The sequence below is a fragment of the Pogoniulus pusillus genome, chromosome 17 (assembly GCF_015220805.1).
Source record: "Pogoniulus pusillus isolate bPogPus1 chromosome 17, bPogPus1.pri, whole genome shotgun sequence".
In the NCBI taxonomy this organism is placed as follows: Eukaryota; Metazoa; Chordata; class Aves; order Piciformes; family Lybiidae; genus Pogoniulus; species Pogoniulus pusillus.
The window spans coordinates 23571005-23588986 of record NC_087280.1 but is presented as its reverse complement, the minus strand read 5'-3'; the positions used below and the strand labels follow the sequence as shown (position 1 = coordinate 23588986).

General features: G+C 54.6%; 1 protein-coding gene across 12 annotated transcripts in view; it reads left to right on the top strand.

Annotated features, from left to right (window-relative positions):
- The window catches only part of NTRK3 (neurotrophic receptor tyrosine kinase 3), a 293014-nt gene that overhangs the window by 54869 nt on the left and 220163 nt on the right, over positions 1 to 17982 (top strand). For all 12 annotated transcript variants that reach the window (XR_010305437.1, XM_064158080.1, XM_064158077.1 and 9 more), the window contains one exon: positions 12247 to 12315. Coding sequence is in view for 11 of the 12 variants with exons in the window: in XM_064158080.1 (XP_064014150.1) it covers positions 12247 to 12315 (69 nt within the window). In the remaining variant the exon portion in view is untranslated. The remainder of the gene's footprint in view (positions 1 to 12246; positions 12316 to 17982) is intronic.

Sequence of the window (17982 nt, the reverse complement as noted above, 5' to 3'; positions counted from 1 at the left end):
CCGCCTGTGCTGTGGGTGCAGGTAGCTGTGCTCAGTGCCCAGGCAGGGGGAGTGCTGTAGGCTCCTGGCAGGCTTGCTGTTCCTTAGCTGCTTTAAGCAAAGCTCTTTGGCAGCAGCCAGCTTTCCCAAGCCCAGGAAGACCATTTTCCCTTTGATCTATAGCATCAGTCAGGGTTGGAAGGGACCACAAGGATCAGACAGTTCCAACCCCCTGCCATGGGCAGAGATACCTCACACTAGAGCAGGCTGCCCACAGCCTCAGCCAGCCTGGCCTGAAACACCTCCAGCCATGGGCCCTCAACTGGGCAACCCATTCCAGGCTCTCACCACCCTCCTGCTGAACAGCTTCTTCCTAATCTCCAGTCTGAATCTCCCCATTTCCAGCTTGGTTCCATTCCCCCAGTCCTATCACTACCTGAGAGCCTAAAGAGTCCCTCCCCAGCTTTCTTGTAGCCCCCTTCAGATACTGAAGGCCACAATAAAGTCACCTGGGAGTCTTCTCCTCTCCAGCCTGCACAGCCCCAACTCCCTCAGCCTCTCCTCACAGCAGAGCAGGTCCAGCCCTCTGCTCATCCTCGTGGCCCTTCTCTGGACACCTTCCAGCAGCTCCACAGCCCTCTTGTCCCAGGGGCTCCAGAACTGGATGCAGTATTCCAGATGGGGTCTCAGCAGTGCAGAGTAGAGGGAGAGGATCACTTCCCTCTCCCTGCTGCCCACACTGCTCTTGCTGCAGCCCAGGCTCTGGTTGCTTTCTCCAGGCTGCCAGAGCACACTACTGGCTCATGTTGAGCTTCTTGTCCACCAGCACCCCCAAGTTCCTCTCCTCAGGGCTGCTCTCAAGCCAGCTGCTGCTCAGCCTATTCTGGTGTTTGGGATTGCTTCGACCCAGATGCAGGACCGTGCACTTGGTCTTGTTGTACTTCATGAGATTTTGTCTTCAACACCTCCAGGGATGGGGACTCCACCACCTCCCTGGGCAGCCCATTCCAGTGCCAATCACTCTCTCTGACAACAACTTCCTAACAACATCCAGCCTAGACCTGCCCTGCCACAGCTTCAGGCTGTGTCCCCTTCTTCTGGTGCTGGGTGCCTGGCAGCAGAGCCCAACCCCACCTGGCTACAGCCTCCCTGCAGGCAGCTGCAGACAGCAATGAGCTCTGCCCTGAGCCTCCTCTGCTGCAGGCTGCACACCCCCAGCTCCCTCAGCCTCTCCTCATACAAGTCTCTGCTCCAGGCCCCTCCACAGCCTTGCTGCCCTTGTCTGGACACCTTCCAGCACCTCAGCATCTCTCTTGAATTTAGGAGCCCAAAACTGGGTACACTTGAAGTGGCCTTCCTTGCAGAGCTCTCCATTACAGCTCCTGCTTGGCTCAGTCACTTTTCAGCCCTTCTCCCATGTGGGATCTGTTGGCCAAGTGAACTGGGAAAAGAGAAGCAAGGGAAATGTAGTGAGCTGGAAGTATTCATGTGCTTGGTGAGGTGCAGTGGGAGTAAGAAGAGTCACAAGTTCCCCATCTTTCTCCTGTTGCTGTGCATTGCTTGCATCTGCTTCCCAGAGCAACCTCTGTGATGGATTTGACTGCTGAGTAAAGCAGGGAAGGGCTTTTTTTGGGGGGGGATTATGCCTTAGTGCTTGCCTTCTGCCAGCCTGTGAAGCTGCCAGGGGTGACTGGAGAGAAAAAGTGGGTCCACATCTACTGGAAAGACCAGAGCTCCTTCCTGAGGCACAGGACCAGCTTGGGGCTGGTCAAAGATGGGTTGCAGCTTTAGAAGGGACAGGGACCAGTCTGAGAGAGAGGGCTGAAAGCAAGGATTGGAGCAAGGAGGCATTAGGAAAGAAGATTGAAATAGAGTAGGAAGGGGAAGACTCAAGCAAAGCTTGGATGAGGCATTTAGTGCCATGGTCTGGGTGACTGGATGGGGCTGGGTGCTAGGTTGGACTGGGTGAGCTTGGAGGTCTCTTCCAACCTGCTTGATTCTATGATTCTATGCACTTGTGGGATGAGTGTAGGGAAAGGTGATGAGAAAATGGAACTGGAGAGGAGACAGGGTTTACTTGAGTGGGGGAGAGGAATGTGTGTGTGTGTGAGCTCTGCAGGGGCAAGCAAGTGTAAGGGAGAAATGGGTTTGCTAGCAAATACTTGGGTACTGCCTCTGAGTTCACCAGAACCTTCCTCTCCCACTTGGATGTGGCTTTGGAGGCAATATTAGAATCTTCCTAATTATTTTCCTTGGACAAGTTTTGTGATCCTGATGATATTAATTATTCTTAAAGGTCAACAGCACTCACTTGAATCCCCTTCTGTTCTATCATGTAATCAGTTAATTAATTGGAAACCATTTAGCAGTGTCTGCCGAGAGCTTAGCCTGCCTTGCGCCCTGTTGCTTAGCTGTTGCTGGGAGATACAGACAGATCTGTGTGTGTGTGTTCACACTTGTACCCCTTCCTCTATGCAGAGGCTCTGCAGAGCTCTCTGCACACTTCCAGCCCACCTCAACCTCTGCCACCCCTCCCCAAGGCAAGCAAATTGGGGCTCAGACCCAAGCCAGGTATTGCTCAGCATCCTTGCAAGAGCAGTGTTTGAGATTATTCAGACATCTAAGTAGGTGGGGAATGTATATATCTATTTAATATACATGTGAATCCAGAGTCCTGTGCCAGCTGAGAGCACAGCCCTAGCTCAGGAGGGAGAGCAAGGCCCTGGTCTAGCTGAGGACACCCCTGCTTGCTGCAGAGGGAGCTGGACTAGAACAGACAGATCTCTGTGTGTATATTCCCATTTGTACCCCTTCCTCCATGCAGAGGCTCTGCAGAGCTCTCAGCACAGTCCCAGCCCATCTCAGCCTCTGCCACCTGTCCCCAGGGCAAGTGAATTGGGGTGCAGACCCACATCATGTGTGAGACTCAGCCTCCTTGCAAGAGCAGTGTTTGAGATTATTCAGGTTGGTTTCTGGGCATCTAAGTAGGTGGGGAATATATTTATCTATTTAATATACATGTGAATCCAGAGTCCTGTGCCAGCTGAGAGCACAGCCCTAGCTCAGGAGGGAGAGGAAGGCCCTGATCTAGCTGAGGATGCCCCTGCTGACTGCAGAGGGAGTTGGACTAGCAGACCTTCAGAGGTCCCTTCCAACCCAGACCATTCTGTGGTCCTAAGACCCTGTCCAAGTGCATCTGTGCTTGATGTGTTGGAGTTGAGGCTTGTGTGGACCTATTCCAGCTCGCCCAGTGCTTGCCTCTGTATTTGGTGGGTGACCCCCCCTGAGCTGAGGCAATACCTCCTGAGTACCTGTCCTTGCTGCTTCAGTGCATTCAAAGGAAGGTTGTGGGAAGCACGCAGGAGTTTGGGGTCTGATGTCACTGTGTAGTCAGGGACGCTGGGAAGTGCCCCTGGGGCACAGCTCTCCTTCTCATGCTGTCCTCTTGAGCTGTGCTTTACTGCTGCATAGAGCTTTTTTTTTGCTTTCAGAGCCATCAGGTTTGCTCTGAGTCCACTGGAAGGCAGTGAGTAGGAGGCATTCCCCAGCTGTCCCCTGTTCCTAGCTTGCAGAACACAGAATTTGAAGCAAACAGGCAGGAGGAACTCAGCTCCTTGCTGGACCTGTAGCTGGCAGCTCTCCTCCTCCATCAGCACTCATCTCCAGAGTGCTGTGCGTGCTGAAGCAGGACAGAAGCCCAGCATGCAGTCAGGTTTTGAGCCCAACAGATCTGAAATGACCACAGTGTGGGAAAGAGGAGATGGGCTGGGAGCAGAGCAGCCGTGAGGATGTCTCAGCTGCTGGAGGTCAGCCATAGGGAAGGGCTCTTGGTTGATTTTTCTTTCCCTTAAGCAAAAGATTGGCCTTTTCCATGGATGCTGTTGGAATTTGCCCTACAGGGAAGCTGGCAGGCAAAGGCAAAGCAACTGCAGGGCTGACCCAGCTCTTAACCTTTCCCTCATGTCTTTTGAGAGCCCAGATGTCTTTGGAGAAGAGCAATGGAAACTGCACACAGCAAGGGAGAGATGAGTGTAGTCCAGAGGGCCGGATCCCTGTGCCTGACCTGCCTCACAACAGAAGGGACAATATCCCCCACATCTGGTGGTGACTTCTCAGCTGTGCCATGTGCTGAACCAAAGCCCTGAGCACCAGCGAGCTCTGAGGGGTGATTTGTCTGCAAACAGAGCCTCTCACAGCTGGGAGATGCCTCAGAATAGCTGACTTGGAGGGTGTGGGAGCATCATGGGGCTGGAGATGGCCTTTATTAAAGTGGCCTTCAAAGTGTTGTGGGATGAAGGCAGCAGCAGGAGGTGGATTGCTGTGCTGGCAGAGGCAGTGGGAGGAGAGGCGTGGGGCAGATGTGCTGCTGGCGTGGGCCGTGGGAGCAGGGTGACAGAGTGCCTCACGCCCTCCTGCTTGCTCTGCAACCTCTGGTTTGCAGTCTCTTGTTTTAAAGAACATTACAGGAGACCAGCCCCTTCCACCTCCTTCAGCCCTGCTTCAGTGACAGTTGGGATCTTACCAGTCCAAGTCCTGCAGCTGGGAAACACAGAGGGGTTGGAGGCTCCTCCTGTGCCATCCGACTGCCAGGGCCAGCGGCTGTGCGTGTGGAGTGGCAGGGTCTGCTCCTCTGCCCCTGCTCCTAGCCTCTTGCTCTCCTCTGATGCAGGATGCTTGGAGTTTGGGAAATGATTGCAAATTCTGGCTCCAGACCTGGAACAAGAAAGAGTCTGTGGGGAAGGACACGGTCAGGACACGCTGTGTGACGTATGCCTGGTGAAGCGCAGGGTGCGAGGAAGGAGTTAATCACTCTGAGCTGACAGAGGGAGCCTGAACCTCGGAGTCTCTTTCCTTCTGCTGTGTCCAGGGGCAGTTGAAGGCCTGGGTGGTGTTAAGGTGATCTTGGAGGTCTCTTCCAACCTGGTTGATGCTATGATTCCAAGGTGTTGCTTGAGGAGTAGAACCCTACGAGGAGAGGCTGAGGGAGCTGGGGGTGTGCAGCCTGGAGAAGAGGAGGTTCAGGGCAGAGCTCATTGCTGTCTACAGCTACCTGCAGGGAGGTGGTAGCCAGGTGGGGTTGGGCTCTTCTGCCAGGCACTTAGCAAGAGAACAAGGGGACACAGCCTCAAGCTGTGGCAGGGCAGGTCTAGGCTGGATGTTAGGAAGGAGCTCTCACAGCAAGAGTGATTGGCAATGGAATGGGCTGCTCAGGGAGGTGGTGGAGTCCTTATCTCTGGAGGTGTTGAAAAGGAAAAGTACATGAGGCACTTAGTGCCATGGGTTAGTTAACTGGAAGGGTTAGGTGATAGGTTGGGCTCGATGATCTTGAAGGTCTTTTCCATGCTGGTTGATTCTGTGATGCCAGCCCACGGCTAGAGAACCTCTGTAAACTGCCTTACTCCTCCAGAGCACCACCAGGCAGGTGCTGGTGCTGAGGCAGGGCAGGGAGCACCATGGCAGAGCTGCTGGCAGCTGTGAAGCCTCAGTGACCACTTCAGCAGCACCGTGTCCTACCCTGCCAGCTCTGCCTTCGGAGCGCCTGAGGTCGCCTGTGCTTGGTGCTCCCTCAGCGTCTGCCTCAGGTGTGTCCTGCTGGGGTTTGTGCTGGGCTGGGCAGGTTTCAGTCGAGCCTGATGCTTGCAGAGCCTGGCTCGTGGGCAGCCTGTGCTGGCAGAGCTGCTGGGGTGATTTTAGCTCCTTCATTATGGGAGGACAGTGCATTTTTTCCCCTTAATGAGCAAAGCTGCTTACTAGATGGGGAAGGGAGGGGGAAGGGGAGGGCAGGAGCTGTGATGGGGAGTGTAACATTGCTTTTAGAGGTCACTGGAGTTATCTGACAGGGACATGCAAGCCCCAGAGTGACTTTCCAACCTTCCTCTGGTTCAAACCCAAAGCTTTAGCAGCTTATTTGCTGCGGAGATGAAGCCTGCGTGGAGCTGCCTCTACACCTACCACAGCATGTGAGGCTGCTGACATTTTCCTTTCCCGTGGCCACTAGCACCTAGCCAAGGCTGCTGTGAGGTGATGGGAAGCACCCATCGTGCCCAGAGCACAGGAGGTGTCAAGGGGTTTCCCCGTGGTGCCACCAGCATAGCCAGCCCTGCAGACCACAGCAGAGGATGTGCATCTTGCCTCTCGTTTCTGTGCTCCCTCAGCCCCAGCTGCTCCACACAGCTAATGCCTCCCTGATCAGGCCTTTCAGAGTGGCACCATGGTATTAAAACGTGTGAGAAACTTCTCCCAGGCAGAAGTGAATGTGTCAGGTTGGAAAGGAGGGCGGGAGGAGGATGGAAATGTGTGGAGGAGGGACAGGTGCAGAGGGTCCCACCCCAGCAGCAGCCTTTCTGCCGCTGCATTGGGCTGAAGTGCATGAATACAGCTTTCAGTTTGATTCCAGGGGCTCCTGCTTGCTGGTGCCATGAGTGAGGTCACTGGCTTGATTTAGCTGGGCAGAAATGGCTTTGATAGTGGCAGTGCTTTTGGCTGCTGGGTACTTGAGGGAAAGCACAGCAGCTCCTTTTGATTGAGCTCCACCGGTTCTGGGCTGCATGGATCCAGACTCCTGTTTTCACCCCACGCCCACCCATCTCTGTTTAAATGCAGGCACTTGGCCAGCAGATGCACCCCCACGGCCCCATCTGCCATTCCCAGGCTGCACAAAGTGGCAGTGGTCATCTCCCCTCCCTTGCTGCTCGCCAGCAAGGTCTGCACTCTGGGCTGTGGGAAGAGCACGCTGTGGAGGAGGAGGATGGAGGGAGGCAGTAAGAACTGGGACTTTGCTGTCACTCAGTGGTGACAACCTGCCTCTGAGGTGTGTGTGTGGGGTTGCTGGCGAAGAAGGCTGGTGCAGATCTGGTGTGATGAGGCACCTGCAAAGCAGGAGGCTTAGGGACACTGCTGTTGTGGCAGCAGGAGGAGGGGAGCAGCACGAAGCTGGAGTCAGGAGGGGGTTTGGGTGTCTGCTGCCCCGGAGCTGCTCCAGGTGAGCTTCAACTCCTTCTCCCTACCCAACTCCTTTGAAACCTGCTCCAGGGGCAAAAAAAAATGAAAAAGGGCCCCTGGCAGCTATCTCTAGAGACTGCTTCCATGGCAGGCAGCACCTTGTGAGCACTGGAGGAAAGGGCCTGTGGCAAAGCAGCAGCTCAAGTGCTGCCTGGGCTCCATCCCTGTCTGCTCTGCAGAGACATGCAGGGGAGGCCTCCTGCTTCCTTCCCCCCCTCTCATCTGCTGCTCTCTGCTATTGCAGGGTGCATGAGGCTGTCGTGAGGGTTGCCTGGCATGCTCTGCTGCAGGGCTGCTCCCACTTGCCTGTTGCTCTGCCAGGTTTTAATTGCTCAGGCTGAAGTTGCCTGTGTTGGGTGTCTGTTCCTGGCTGAATTAGTAGCAGTGGTGTGATGAGTTCTGCTGTTTCCTCCTGGTTTCAGATAAAAGCCTCAGGCAGGGGAAGGGCTGGGGGGAAATGTTTGGTCTGAGCTACTGAAGGTGTTCCTGTTACAGAGCCAACTGGGCCCTCCTTTGGTGGGAGGGAAGGAAATGTTGGCAAAGGGCAGGCTTTGCTCTGGAGGGCTTTGGGGGGTGTTTGCTCTGGAGGGCTTTGAGAGGCTTTGCTTTGGAGGGCTTTGGGGGGTGTTTGCTCTGGAGGGCTTTGAGGGAGTTTGCTCTGAAGGGCTTTGAGAGGTTTTCCCCTGGAGGGCTTTGAGAGGCTTTGCTCTGGAGGGCTTTGGGGGAGTTTGCTCTGGGATGTCTCCTCAGATGGACAAAATGGCTTTTGGTCCAGTTTGAAGAGAAGAAGGTTTGCAAAGGATGTTTGGGAGCAGCTGTGGGACAGTAGGAGCAGCAGTTCTGGTTGGGATGCTGGGGGTGGGCTGGGAGGATGTAGAAGTGAGGAAGGTCACAGGAAATTTGAGCGTGGATGAGGACATTGGAAGTCTCTAGGAGTGGTCTGAGAACAGTGACTAATGGGATGCAGCTGGGTTGGAGGGAAAGCAAATGGGTCAGGGAGGAGGGAGTGGCACTGTGCAGCCAGGGGACAGGAGGGTGGGGGCTCTGCTCACTGCAAGCAGCAGGGACTTCAGAAAGCCACAGCATGACTTAAGTTGGAAGGGACCTCAGAGATCCTCTGCTCCAACCTCACCACCATGCCCAGGGACACCTCTCAACTAGACTCAGCTGCTCAAGGCTTAGTCCAACCTCACTTTCAACACTCCCAGGCAGGAGGCAGCCACAGGCTCTGTGGGCAGCCTGTTCCAGAGCCTCACCACCCTCCTGCTGAAGAACTTCCTCAGCTCCAGTCCAAACCTATTCTGCCTCAGCTTCAAACCATTTGGAGATGACAAGAGGCTTTCAGCCTTGGAAACAGTGGTGGGAAGACAGAGTGGGCAGCTGGAGCTGGGAGAAGACTACTCCTGGCTGGGAGGACCTTGCTTTGCCCCAGTTTCCTCTCCTTTTATACTCTACTGGGAACACAACCAAGATGTCTACAGTTCTGGGCCCCTCAATTCAGGAGAGATGTTGAGGTGCTGGAAGGTGTTGAGAGAAGGGCAGCAAGGCTGGGGAAGGGCCTGGAGCAGAGCCCTGTGAGGAGAGGCTGAGGGAGCTGGGGGGGTGCAGCCTGCAGCAGAGGAGGCTCAGGGCAGAGCTCATTGCTGCCTGCAGCTCCCTGAAGGGTAGCTTTGGCCTTTGAGAACAGAGCTTGCTGCAAGGTGTCTGCAGGTGAAGATCCATCTCCTAGTTGCCTGAGGCCTGCAGGGGGTCGTTGTCTGGGGGGAGGGTGGAGGTGGTAGGAGTTGGTTTCCAGGGACTGGAAACTGAATTGCCAGCAGGGCCAGGGAGGGAATTCTCCTCCTCTGTTCCTCTCTGCTGAGACCCCACCTGGAGTCCTGCGTCCAGCTCTGGAGCCTCTGGGCCAAGAGGGCTGTGGAGGTGCTGGAGTGTGTCCAGAGCAGGGCCAGGAGGATGCTGAGAGGCTGCAGCAGCTCTGCTGTGAGCACAGCCTGAAAGAGTTGGGGCTGTGCAGGATGCAGCAGAGGAGGCTCCCAGGTGACCTTCTTGTGGCCTTCCAGCATCTGAAGGGGGCTACAAAAAAGCTGGGGAGGGACTTTTGAGGCTGTCAGGGAGTGCCAGGAGTAGGGGGAATGGAGCAAAGGTGGAGGTGGGGAGAGTGAGGCTGGAGGTGAGGAGGAAGTTGTTGAGCAGGAGAGTGGTGAGAGGCAGGAATGGGTTGCCCAGGGAGGTGGTTGAGGCCCCATGGCTGGAGGTGTTTGAGGCCAGGCTGGCTGAGGCTGTGTGCAGCCTGCTCTAGGGTAGGGTGTCCCTGGGCATGGCAGGGGGGTTGGCACTGGCTGCTGCTTGTGGTCCCTTCCAGCCCTGCCTGATTCTGTGACTGCAGGCAGTGGGGAGCAGAGCACATCTGCCTGGCAAAGCTCCTTGCATCAGTGAGGCTGTTTCCTTCCTCCCTCTCTCTGTGCCCTAAATTGTAGCAACACGACCATGCTATTTTTGATCCCCTTATTTGCGTGGCAAGCCTGTTGGGTTTTTTTTCCTCCTCTCTTTCAGAATCCAATTTTCTCTTGACATTTCTGCCTAATGTAGCAAAACATGACCTTTGAGAAAGGACATTCCAGCAAGACTCACTCCCTCCTCTGCATCTCTGCCTCTCTCCCACATCTTGCTGTCTCTCATGCATCCCTCTTTACGCTTCCTCCTTCTCAGTGGGTTGGGGGAGGGAGTTTACTGCCTTGCTTTTCAGTAGCAGTGAGCTGCTCCTTCTCCTCCTACTTTTCATCTGTCCTTTGCAAAGTTTCCAGGTGCTCAGTGCCTCCAGGGTGGATTAAAGGGGGAGGCTTTTGCACTGTTTTTATTTTCTCTCCCTTAGCTCCACCTGCTATTTATTGCCACCTCTCCAAACTTCAGTGGGGGCTGGAAGCAGTCTTGTCTCCAGCCTGGGGAGAGGTAGGATCTTAGTCCTGTGCACTGAGCCCCCCCCTGCTCCCCACAGCAGCATGGTCTGACGTGAAGCAGAGCCAGGATTTAATGAGGCAGAGCTGTGCTGGCCTGGTGGGTGGGATTATTCTTCTGCCAGGTTCTTGGAGAGCCTTTGGGACACAGGTTTGCTGCATCAGCTTCAGGCTTCTCTGCTCCTAATTGCAGAGTTTGGAGCTTCACAGCGTTGCATGGGTGTAGGTGGCACAGGCTGAGGGAGTTGGGATTCTGCAGCCTGGACAAGAGAAGACTGTGTGAGGAGAGGCTGAGGGAGCTGGGGGTGTGCAGCCTGGAGGAGAGTACCCTCTGACCCTCAGTTGAGAAGACTCTCAGTTCAGGAGAGATGCTGAGGTGCTGGAAGGTGTTTGGAGAAGGGCAGCAAGGCTGGAGAGGGGCCTGGAGCAGAGCCCTGTGAGGAGAGGCTGAGGGAGCTGGGGGTGTGCAGCCTGCAGAAGAGGAGGCTCAGGGCAGAGCTCATTGCTGTCTGCAGCTGCCTGCAGGGAGGCTGTAGCCAGGTGGGGTTGGGTTGTGCTCACCCCATGGGCTGCTCTATCAGCTGGTAGCCCTCAGGCTGGCCAAGTGTCCTCAGGAAGGCTTCCCACTGCAGGACAGGTTTCCTCACAGCTTTAGACAGAAGCCCAGGGCATCTCTTCTGCTCACTCTGCCCCAAACAATGCCTGTTCCCCCCCACCTCTTGTTTTTAGTACTTTGATTGCATTTACACTCATCCTCTCTGGCTTTCAGCTGAGGAGGTGATGTCTGCTGGGTTGCAAAGCTCTCTCAGCTAGATGAGATTAATGTCTCTGCAAGTCTGAGCAGATGGAGAGAGGGCTGGGGAGCTGTTGGCTGCTGTGGCGGTGATACCCCTGGGTGCAGAGAGCACACAGCTGTAGAGGGACACTTTGAGCTGCTGCAGCTCCTGTGACACCACCTTGGGTACTCATCCTGCTGTCATTTGAACATCACTGTTACTATTTTTAGGATGAGATTTGTAGCTGATGTGTTTTTTTTGGAGGGGTGGGCTCAAGTTATTAAGTTAGGTTTGTCCTTTCTGGTCTGGGTGATCCTGCTCTGCAGGGGGGTTGGATGGGATGAGCTGTGGAGATTTCTGCTTAGGGTTGGTTGAGCTCCACAGTATTTGCTGTGTGGGTGGTGGAACCCCAGAATAGATTGCCCAGGGTAGTGGTTGAGGCTTCACCCCTGGAGATATTCAAGGTTAGGCTTGATGAGGCAATCATAGAATCAATCAGGCTGGAAGAGAGCTCCAAGCTCAGCCAGCCCAACCTAGCACCCAGCCCTGCCCAACCAACCAGACCATGGCACTAAGTGCCCCAGCCAGGCTTGGCTTCAACATCTCCAGCCACAGCCACTCCACCACCTCCCTGGGCACTGGGTGGAAGCTGAGCCACAGGAAGTTTCATTTAAACACAAGGAGCATTTTGTTCCCTGTGAGGGTGGCAGAGCTGCCTGGGGGGGGTTGTGGAGTCTCCCTCTCTGGAGATACTCAAAACCTGCCTGGATGTGTTCCTGTGTGATCTGCCCTAGGAGGTCCTGCTTCAGCAGGGCACTTGGGCTGGATGAGCTTTGGAGGTCTCTTCCAGCCCCTGACATTCTGTGATGCTGTGTGAGCAGGACAGCTCTGGCTGAATCAGTTTGGAGCTAAACATCTGACATGGGGGTGGAGGTTGGTCCCCCCCACTACAGTGGGCTGAAGCAATGCTTGGTGCCCACCGGACTTGCCAGGGCTCTGGGCAACCTGATCTCAACGTGACTTGAGGATGCCCCTGCTGACTGCAAGGGGGTTGAACTGGGTGACCTTTGGAGGTCCCTTCCAACCCAAACCATTCCATGATTCCTGATCAAGAACCACCCACACCTCCCTGTCTTTTGGGGTTTGTTTTTCACCTTTCTGACTACCGCAGCAGACTCCAAACCATTTCTCTCCTTGGGAGGGCAAAACAAAAACTGAAACAAACAAAAAACCCCAAAACGACCAATCCCAGAAATGGTAGAGAAAAAGAAGCTTCCATTTGGGATTGTCCTCATTAAAATCTCTCATCAGGAAATCCAAACTTGGGTCAGAAAGTGCTTGGCAGCCTCCCTGGTGAGGAGGACGCTGAGCTCTGCAGAGGCGGCAGGGCCACTTGCAGGAGGAATTTATTTACCATGAATTCTTTTTCCCTGTCTTTTTTGTTTCCTTTTCCTTTGCCTGTTTCCTTTTTCTTTTTTCCTTTTTCTTTTTTCCTTCCCTCTCCTTTCCCCCTCCCCTCTCTTGTTAATTTTCAGAGACCTCTCTGGGAACCGGCTCACCACTCTCTCATGGCAACTCTTCCAGACCCTGCGACTCTATGAACTGTAAGTCCCCTGCCCTGCAGGTCCCTTGCTGGGAGGAGAGGGGAGGCTGGAGAGGAGGACTCCTTTCCAAACAGAGCTATTTGTGAAGCCTGTGAATAATTGCCTCAAAACTCCAGTGGGCAGCACCATCCTTGGGAGGGGTTCCTGGGTATGGGAGCAGCAGAGCAGAACTGCTTCTCTTTTAGCTTCACAGCAGCTGGCTAATTAACGTCAGGATGATGAACAAGTCATGCTTGGGGTAGGAAATGGTTGGCTAACTCTGGGAGCACATTAGAAAGCCTTCCTAGGCCTCATTTTCCCAGCAGATCTTCTCCTCCAACACTTGCTCCTCATGTGGCAGGGCAGGGCTGAGTCTTTTCCTTCAGCTGATGTTTTCCTTTAGTTGAAGAGGGACAGGGATCTGCTGGGGAGAGTCCAAGGGAGGGCAAGAGGATGATGAGGGGATTGGAGCACTGCCTGGTGAGGAGAGGCTGAGGGACCTGGGGCTGCTTAGGCTGCAGAAGAGAAGACTGAGAGGGGATCTAATCAATGTCTCTAAATCTCTGAGGGCTGGGGGTCAGGAGGGGGGACAGGCTCTGCTCACTGCTCCCTGGGATAGGACAAGCAGCAATGGATGGAAGCTGCAGCACAGCAGGTTCCAGCTCAACACAAGGGGCAACTTCTTGTCTGGAAGGGTCTCAGAGCCCTGGCACAGGCTGCCCAGAGAGGTTGTGGAGTCTCCTTCTCTGAAGCCTTTCCAGGCCTGTCTGGCTGTGTTGCTGTGTGCCCTGAGCTAGATTGTGATGTCTGGCTGTGTCAGGGGGGTTGGAGTGGATGATCTCTTTGAGTCCCTTCCAACCCCTACCCCCCTGCAAGCCTGTGGAGGACATCCTTTATGAGACACCTCTGCTTTTTAGGTGAATGACTCTCTTGCTCCTTAGGAATTGGGGCACCTCCCAGCTCCTCAGTGGGAGATGAGCTGCTTTCTCTCTTGGGGCAGGGGTGGCTTTCAGCCTGCTGAATTATTGATGGAGCATTCCACACTGTGCTGGAAGAGTAAGTGGACACCAAATCAATGGAGCCTTGCTCTGCTGAGCTGTTTGTTGAAGTTTAGGAAGAGTTGTTTGGTGGGTCTGAAAAATTATATATATATATTTATGTGTGTGTAGGGTTTGTCCCAGAGGATTTTGGGAAGCTCCATTCATCCTCACTGATGATCAATACAGCTGGAAGGGAGGCTGTAGCCAGGTGGGGTTGGGATCTGCTGCCAGGCAGCCAGCAACAGAAGAAGTGGACACAGCCTGAAGCTGTGCCAGGGCAGGTCTAGGCTGGATGTTGTTAGGAAGTTGTTGTCAGAGAGAGTGATTGGCACTGGAATGGGCTGCCCAGGGAGGTGGTGGAGTGGTTGTGGCTGGAGGTGTTGCAGCCAAGCCTGGCTGGGACACTTAGTGCCATGGTCTGGTTGGTTGGGCAGGGCTGGGTGCTAGGTTGGGCTGGCTGAGCTTGGAGCTGTCTTCCAACCTGGCTGATTCTATGATTCTAAGTGACTTGTGATGAGTCAAGACAGTCTTTCAAGTGGCAGTAAGTGTGCTACTGGTGCTGCTGCTTCTGCCTAATTTGTTTCTGTCCAGCTGCTCAATGAAAAATACTAATAGCTGACATTAGACCCCAGAGGAACTTCCTTCTGATGTGGCACTCTTGGCTGGCAGAGTTAAAAATGCTGAATTTGAAGTTTTGTCTCCTGGCTGATTAACCCCCTAAATATTTTTTTTTCTCCAAGCCTAGCTCAAGTTTGGGCTCTAAGAGCATTGAGTCATTTATATTCCTAGACCTTATTGGCACTGCACCACCTGGCAAAACTGAGATTGGACATAGAATGGTTTAGGTCGAAAGGGATCTCAAAGCTCAGCCAGTTCCAACCCCCTGCCATAGGCAGGGACACCTCCCACTAGAACAGGTCACTCAAGGCCTCATCCAACCTGGTTCTGAACACCTCCAGGGAGGTAGTGGAGCACAGAAGCACAGAATGGGATCTTTGATCACATGTGATCTTTGATCCCATTCTGTGCTTCTGTGCTCCACAACCTCCCTGGGCAACCTATGACAGTGTCTCACCACCCTCAACCTGTGCCAGTGTCTCACCACCCTCAACCTGTGCCAGTGTCTCACCACCCTCACTGCAAACAACTTCTTCCTAACATCCACTTTAAATCTCCCCTCTGCCACTCCAAACCCATTCCTCCTCCTCCTGGCATTACCAGACCTTGTCAATAGTCCCTCCCCAGACCTCCTGTAGCCCCTTTCAGATCCTGCAAGGCCACTCCAAGGTCTCCTGGAAGCCTTCTCTTCTCCAGGCTGCACAGCCCCAACTCTCTCAGCCTGTCCTCACAGCAGAGCTGCTGCAGCCCTCTCAGCATCTTGGTGGCCTCCTCTGCACTGGCTCCAACACTTCCATGTCCTACTTGTGCTGGGGGCTCCAGAACTGCCCCCAGGACTGCAGGTGGGGTGTGAGGAGAGCAGAGCCAAGGGGCAGAATCCCCTCCCTTGCCCTGTGCCCACACTGCTCTTGATGCAGCCCAGCACAGGGTTGCTGTCATAGAATCACCCAGTTTGGAAGAGACCTCCAAGATCATCCAGTCTAACCTATAACCCAGCCCTGTCCAGTCACCTAGACTAGGTTGGGCTGGATGAGCTTGGAGCTCTCTTCCAGCCTGGCTGATTCTATGAAGGGATTTGTGATGCTGCTGTTTTGGCAGCAAGGGGGTACTTGTCCCCACCTGCTGAAGAATGCAGCTCTGTGAGGTCTGGCTGTGCTGGGAAGCTGTCATGGCTTGGAGTGACTTTGGTTCAGTGTCAGCAGAGCCACAGCACTCTGCAGCCTGGCAAGCAGGAAGGAGCTGAGCTCCTTGGCCCTGCCTGGAACTGAGCTCCTCGGCCCTGGCTGGAGCTGTGCTCAGAGCAGTTTTCTTGGAGACAGCAATCTCTGATTGATGAGAGAAGTAATGCAGCTAGAGATTGGAGGTTGCAGGGCTGCTTGGTGGGAAAGCAGCATGGGTGTGATGTGTGCTGTGGGGCTGGAGCCTTGGCTGGACTTCTTCTGCCATCATGCTGCAGAAGGGGTCTTGGCAAACTACCCCTTGGCAGCAGCTCTGGGTCAGGTTACACCTCCAAATGCATGTGCCTGCAGAGTCTGACCTGCTTGCTGTTGCTGGGCTGGAGTCAGAGCCTAGGCAAGTGTATCTCCTGAATTCTCCTTTCCGTGGAAAGCCTGCCGGGGGCACTTAGTGCCATGGTCTGGCTGGTTGGCCAGGGCTGGGTGCTAGGTTGGCCTGGATGAGCTTGGAGCTCTCTTCCAACCTGGTTGATCCTATGAGTTGCTTTGTCACTGATGCTTCCTGACAAACAGTCCCCTCTGGGCACCTTGCCACTCTGGATCCTCCATCCATGTGAGCACAGGTTGGATGGTCAGAACACAGTGATGCTGTACCCCAAAGCCTGATAGGAGAGGGATGTTTTAGCTGATACCCACTGGGATGTTTGGAGTCAATGTGGCAGGGAAATGTGTCAGCAGAGTCCTTTCTGGGGGCATGAAACTGTCCTGCTGAACTTTGGGTTTGAGAGGAGACAGCCTGAGGCTGTAGCCTGAGCTATGGCCTCTGAGTTCACATAAAGATGCTTGGGAATTCAGTCAAAACCATTTTATCTGCTCTGGAGTGGTCATGGTCCTGAGTGCTAGAAGGATGGAGGAGGCCTTGAGCAACCTGTTCTAGTGGGAGATGTCCCTGCCTATGGCAGGGGGTTGGAACTGGATGATCCTTGAGGTCCCTTCCAACTTAAACCATCCTTTGATGGGACCTATTGAGGAGGAAAAGCAAACCTTGAGGGGAGTGAGAGATTAGTAATGAATGTGCCAAAGTGGGAAAGACTGTAATTGTTTTTAGAAGTGCAGAGGATGGGTGAGCAGCAGACAGCTTTTTGGCACACTGAGCTCCAAGAAGGCTTCCAGAAGCTGGGAAGGAGAGAGAATACATGGCCCACATAAAGAGAGTTGTGAAGCACTGCTCAAAGTTAGAAGGGGAGTTGCAGGCTGACATCACACAAGGGCTTGAAACGGAGCCAGAACTCTCTGGGAACGAAGAAAGTGGTGAGCAGCAGAGTGCAGCAGCACAGAGCCTGAGCAAGGCAGGCTGAGCAGCAGCACCTGAGTGTGGCTCTGGAGAGAAGGTGCCAAATGCAGACACGGGCACTGGCAAGAGTCTGCTCTGCCCCAGAGGGTTAGGTCTGGACAAATTCTACAGGCTGGATGGGTGGGCAGAGCCCAATGGGGTGAGCCTGAACAAGGCCAAGGGCAGGGTTCTGCACTTTGGCCACAACAAGCCCAAGCAGCACTACAGGCTGGGGCCAGAGTGGCTGAGAGCAGGCAGGCAGAGAGGGAGCTGGGGGTGGTGGGAGAGAGGAGCTGCAGAGGAGGCAGCAGTGCCCAGGTGGGCAGCAGAGCCAATGGCATCCTGGGCTGGCTCAGGAGCAGTGTGGGCAGCAGGACCAGGGAGGTTCTTCTGCCCTGTGCTCAGCACTGCTCAGGCCACACCTTGAGTGCTGTGTCCAGTTCTGGGCTGCTGAATTCAGGAGAGATGTTGAGGTGCTGGAAGGTGTTGAGAGAAGGGCAGCAAGGCTGGGGAGGGCCTGGAGCAGAGCCCTGTGAGGAGAGGCTGAGGGAGCTGGGGGTGTGCAGCCTGCAGCAGAGGAGGCTCAGGGCAGAGCTCATTGCTGTCTGCAGCTGCCTGCAGGGAGGCTGTAGCCAGGTGGGGTTGGGCTCTGCTGACAGGCAGCCAGCAACAGAAGAAGGGGACCCAGGCTCAAGCTGTGCCAGGGCAGGTCTAGGCTGGATCTTGTTAGGAAGTTGTTGTCAGAGAGAGTGATTGGCATTGGAATGGGCTGCCCAGGGAGGTGGTGGAGTGGTTGTGGCTGGAGGTGTTGCAGCCAAGCCTGGCTGGGGCACTTAGTGCCATGGTCTGGTTGGTTGGGCAGGGCTGGGTGCTAGGTTGGGCTGTGTGAGCTTGGAGCTCTCTTCCAACCTGCCTGATTCTGTGTTTCTATGCAAGAGTTGGAGGGACAAATGGATGCAGGTCTGCAGTGGTTCAGCAGTGCACTTGGCTTTGAGTGGCAGTGCCTCAGTGCTACCAGGCAGCTGTGGATCCAGAGGGTGGGCAACCAGCACAGGCTGGTCTGCAGCTTGCACCAAGATAGCTCTGAGCTGCAGAGCCTGCAGGAAGGGAAGAGGTGGGCAGGATCACTGCCAGGGAAGTGCTGGAAGTGGAGGAAGAACAACTAGTGTGACATGGAGATTTCCAGAGAACAGGAGACCTGACAGAGCCACTCACTGTGAGCATGGAAGAGGAAAGAGCAGGAGACTAATGGGAAGATCATGGCATGCTATGGGAGAAGGCAAGGGAATGGGAGCCTGGGGCCTGAGGCAGCTGCCCAGCTGCATGCAGAGCATCACAGGCTTGGGAAGATTGTGCTGCCTTAAAGCTGTCTTCCCTTTCTTGTTCAGCAGAGCTGAGATTCCCCCCCCACACACCCCCCTCCCTGCTGACTCAGTGAAGAAAGGATGGCAGAAAAGAGGCACACTTCCAAAGAGTACTATCTATCTCCTCCTGGCCAGAAGCAAGGCTTGGAATGGTTTCC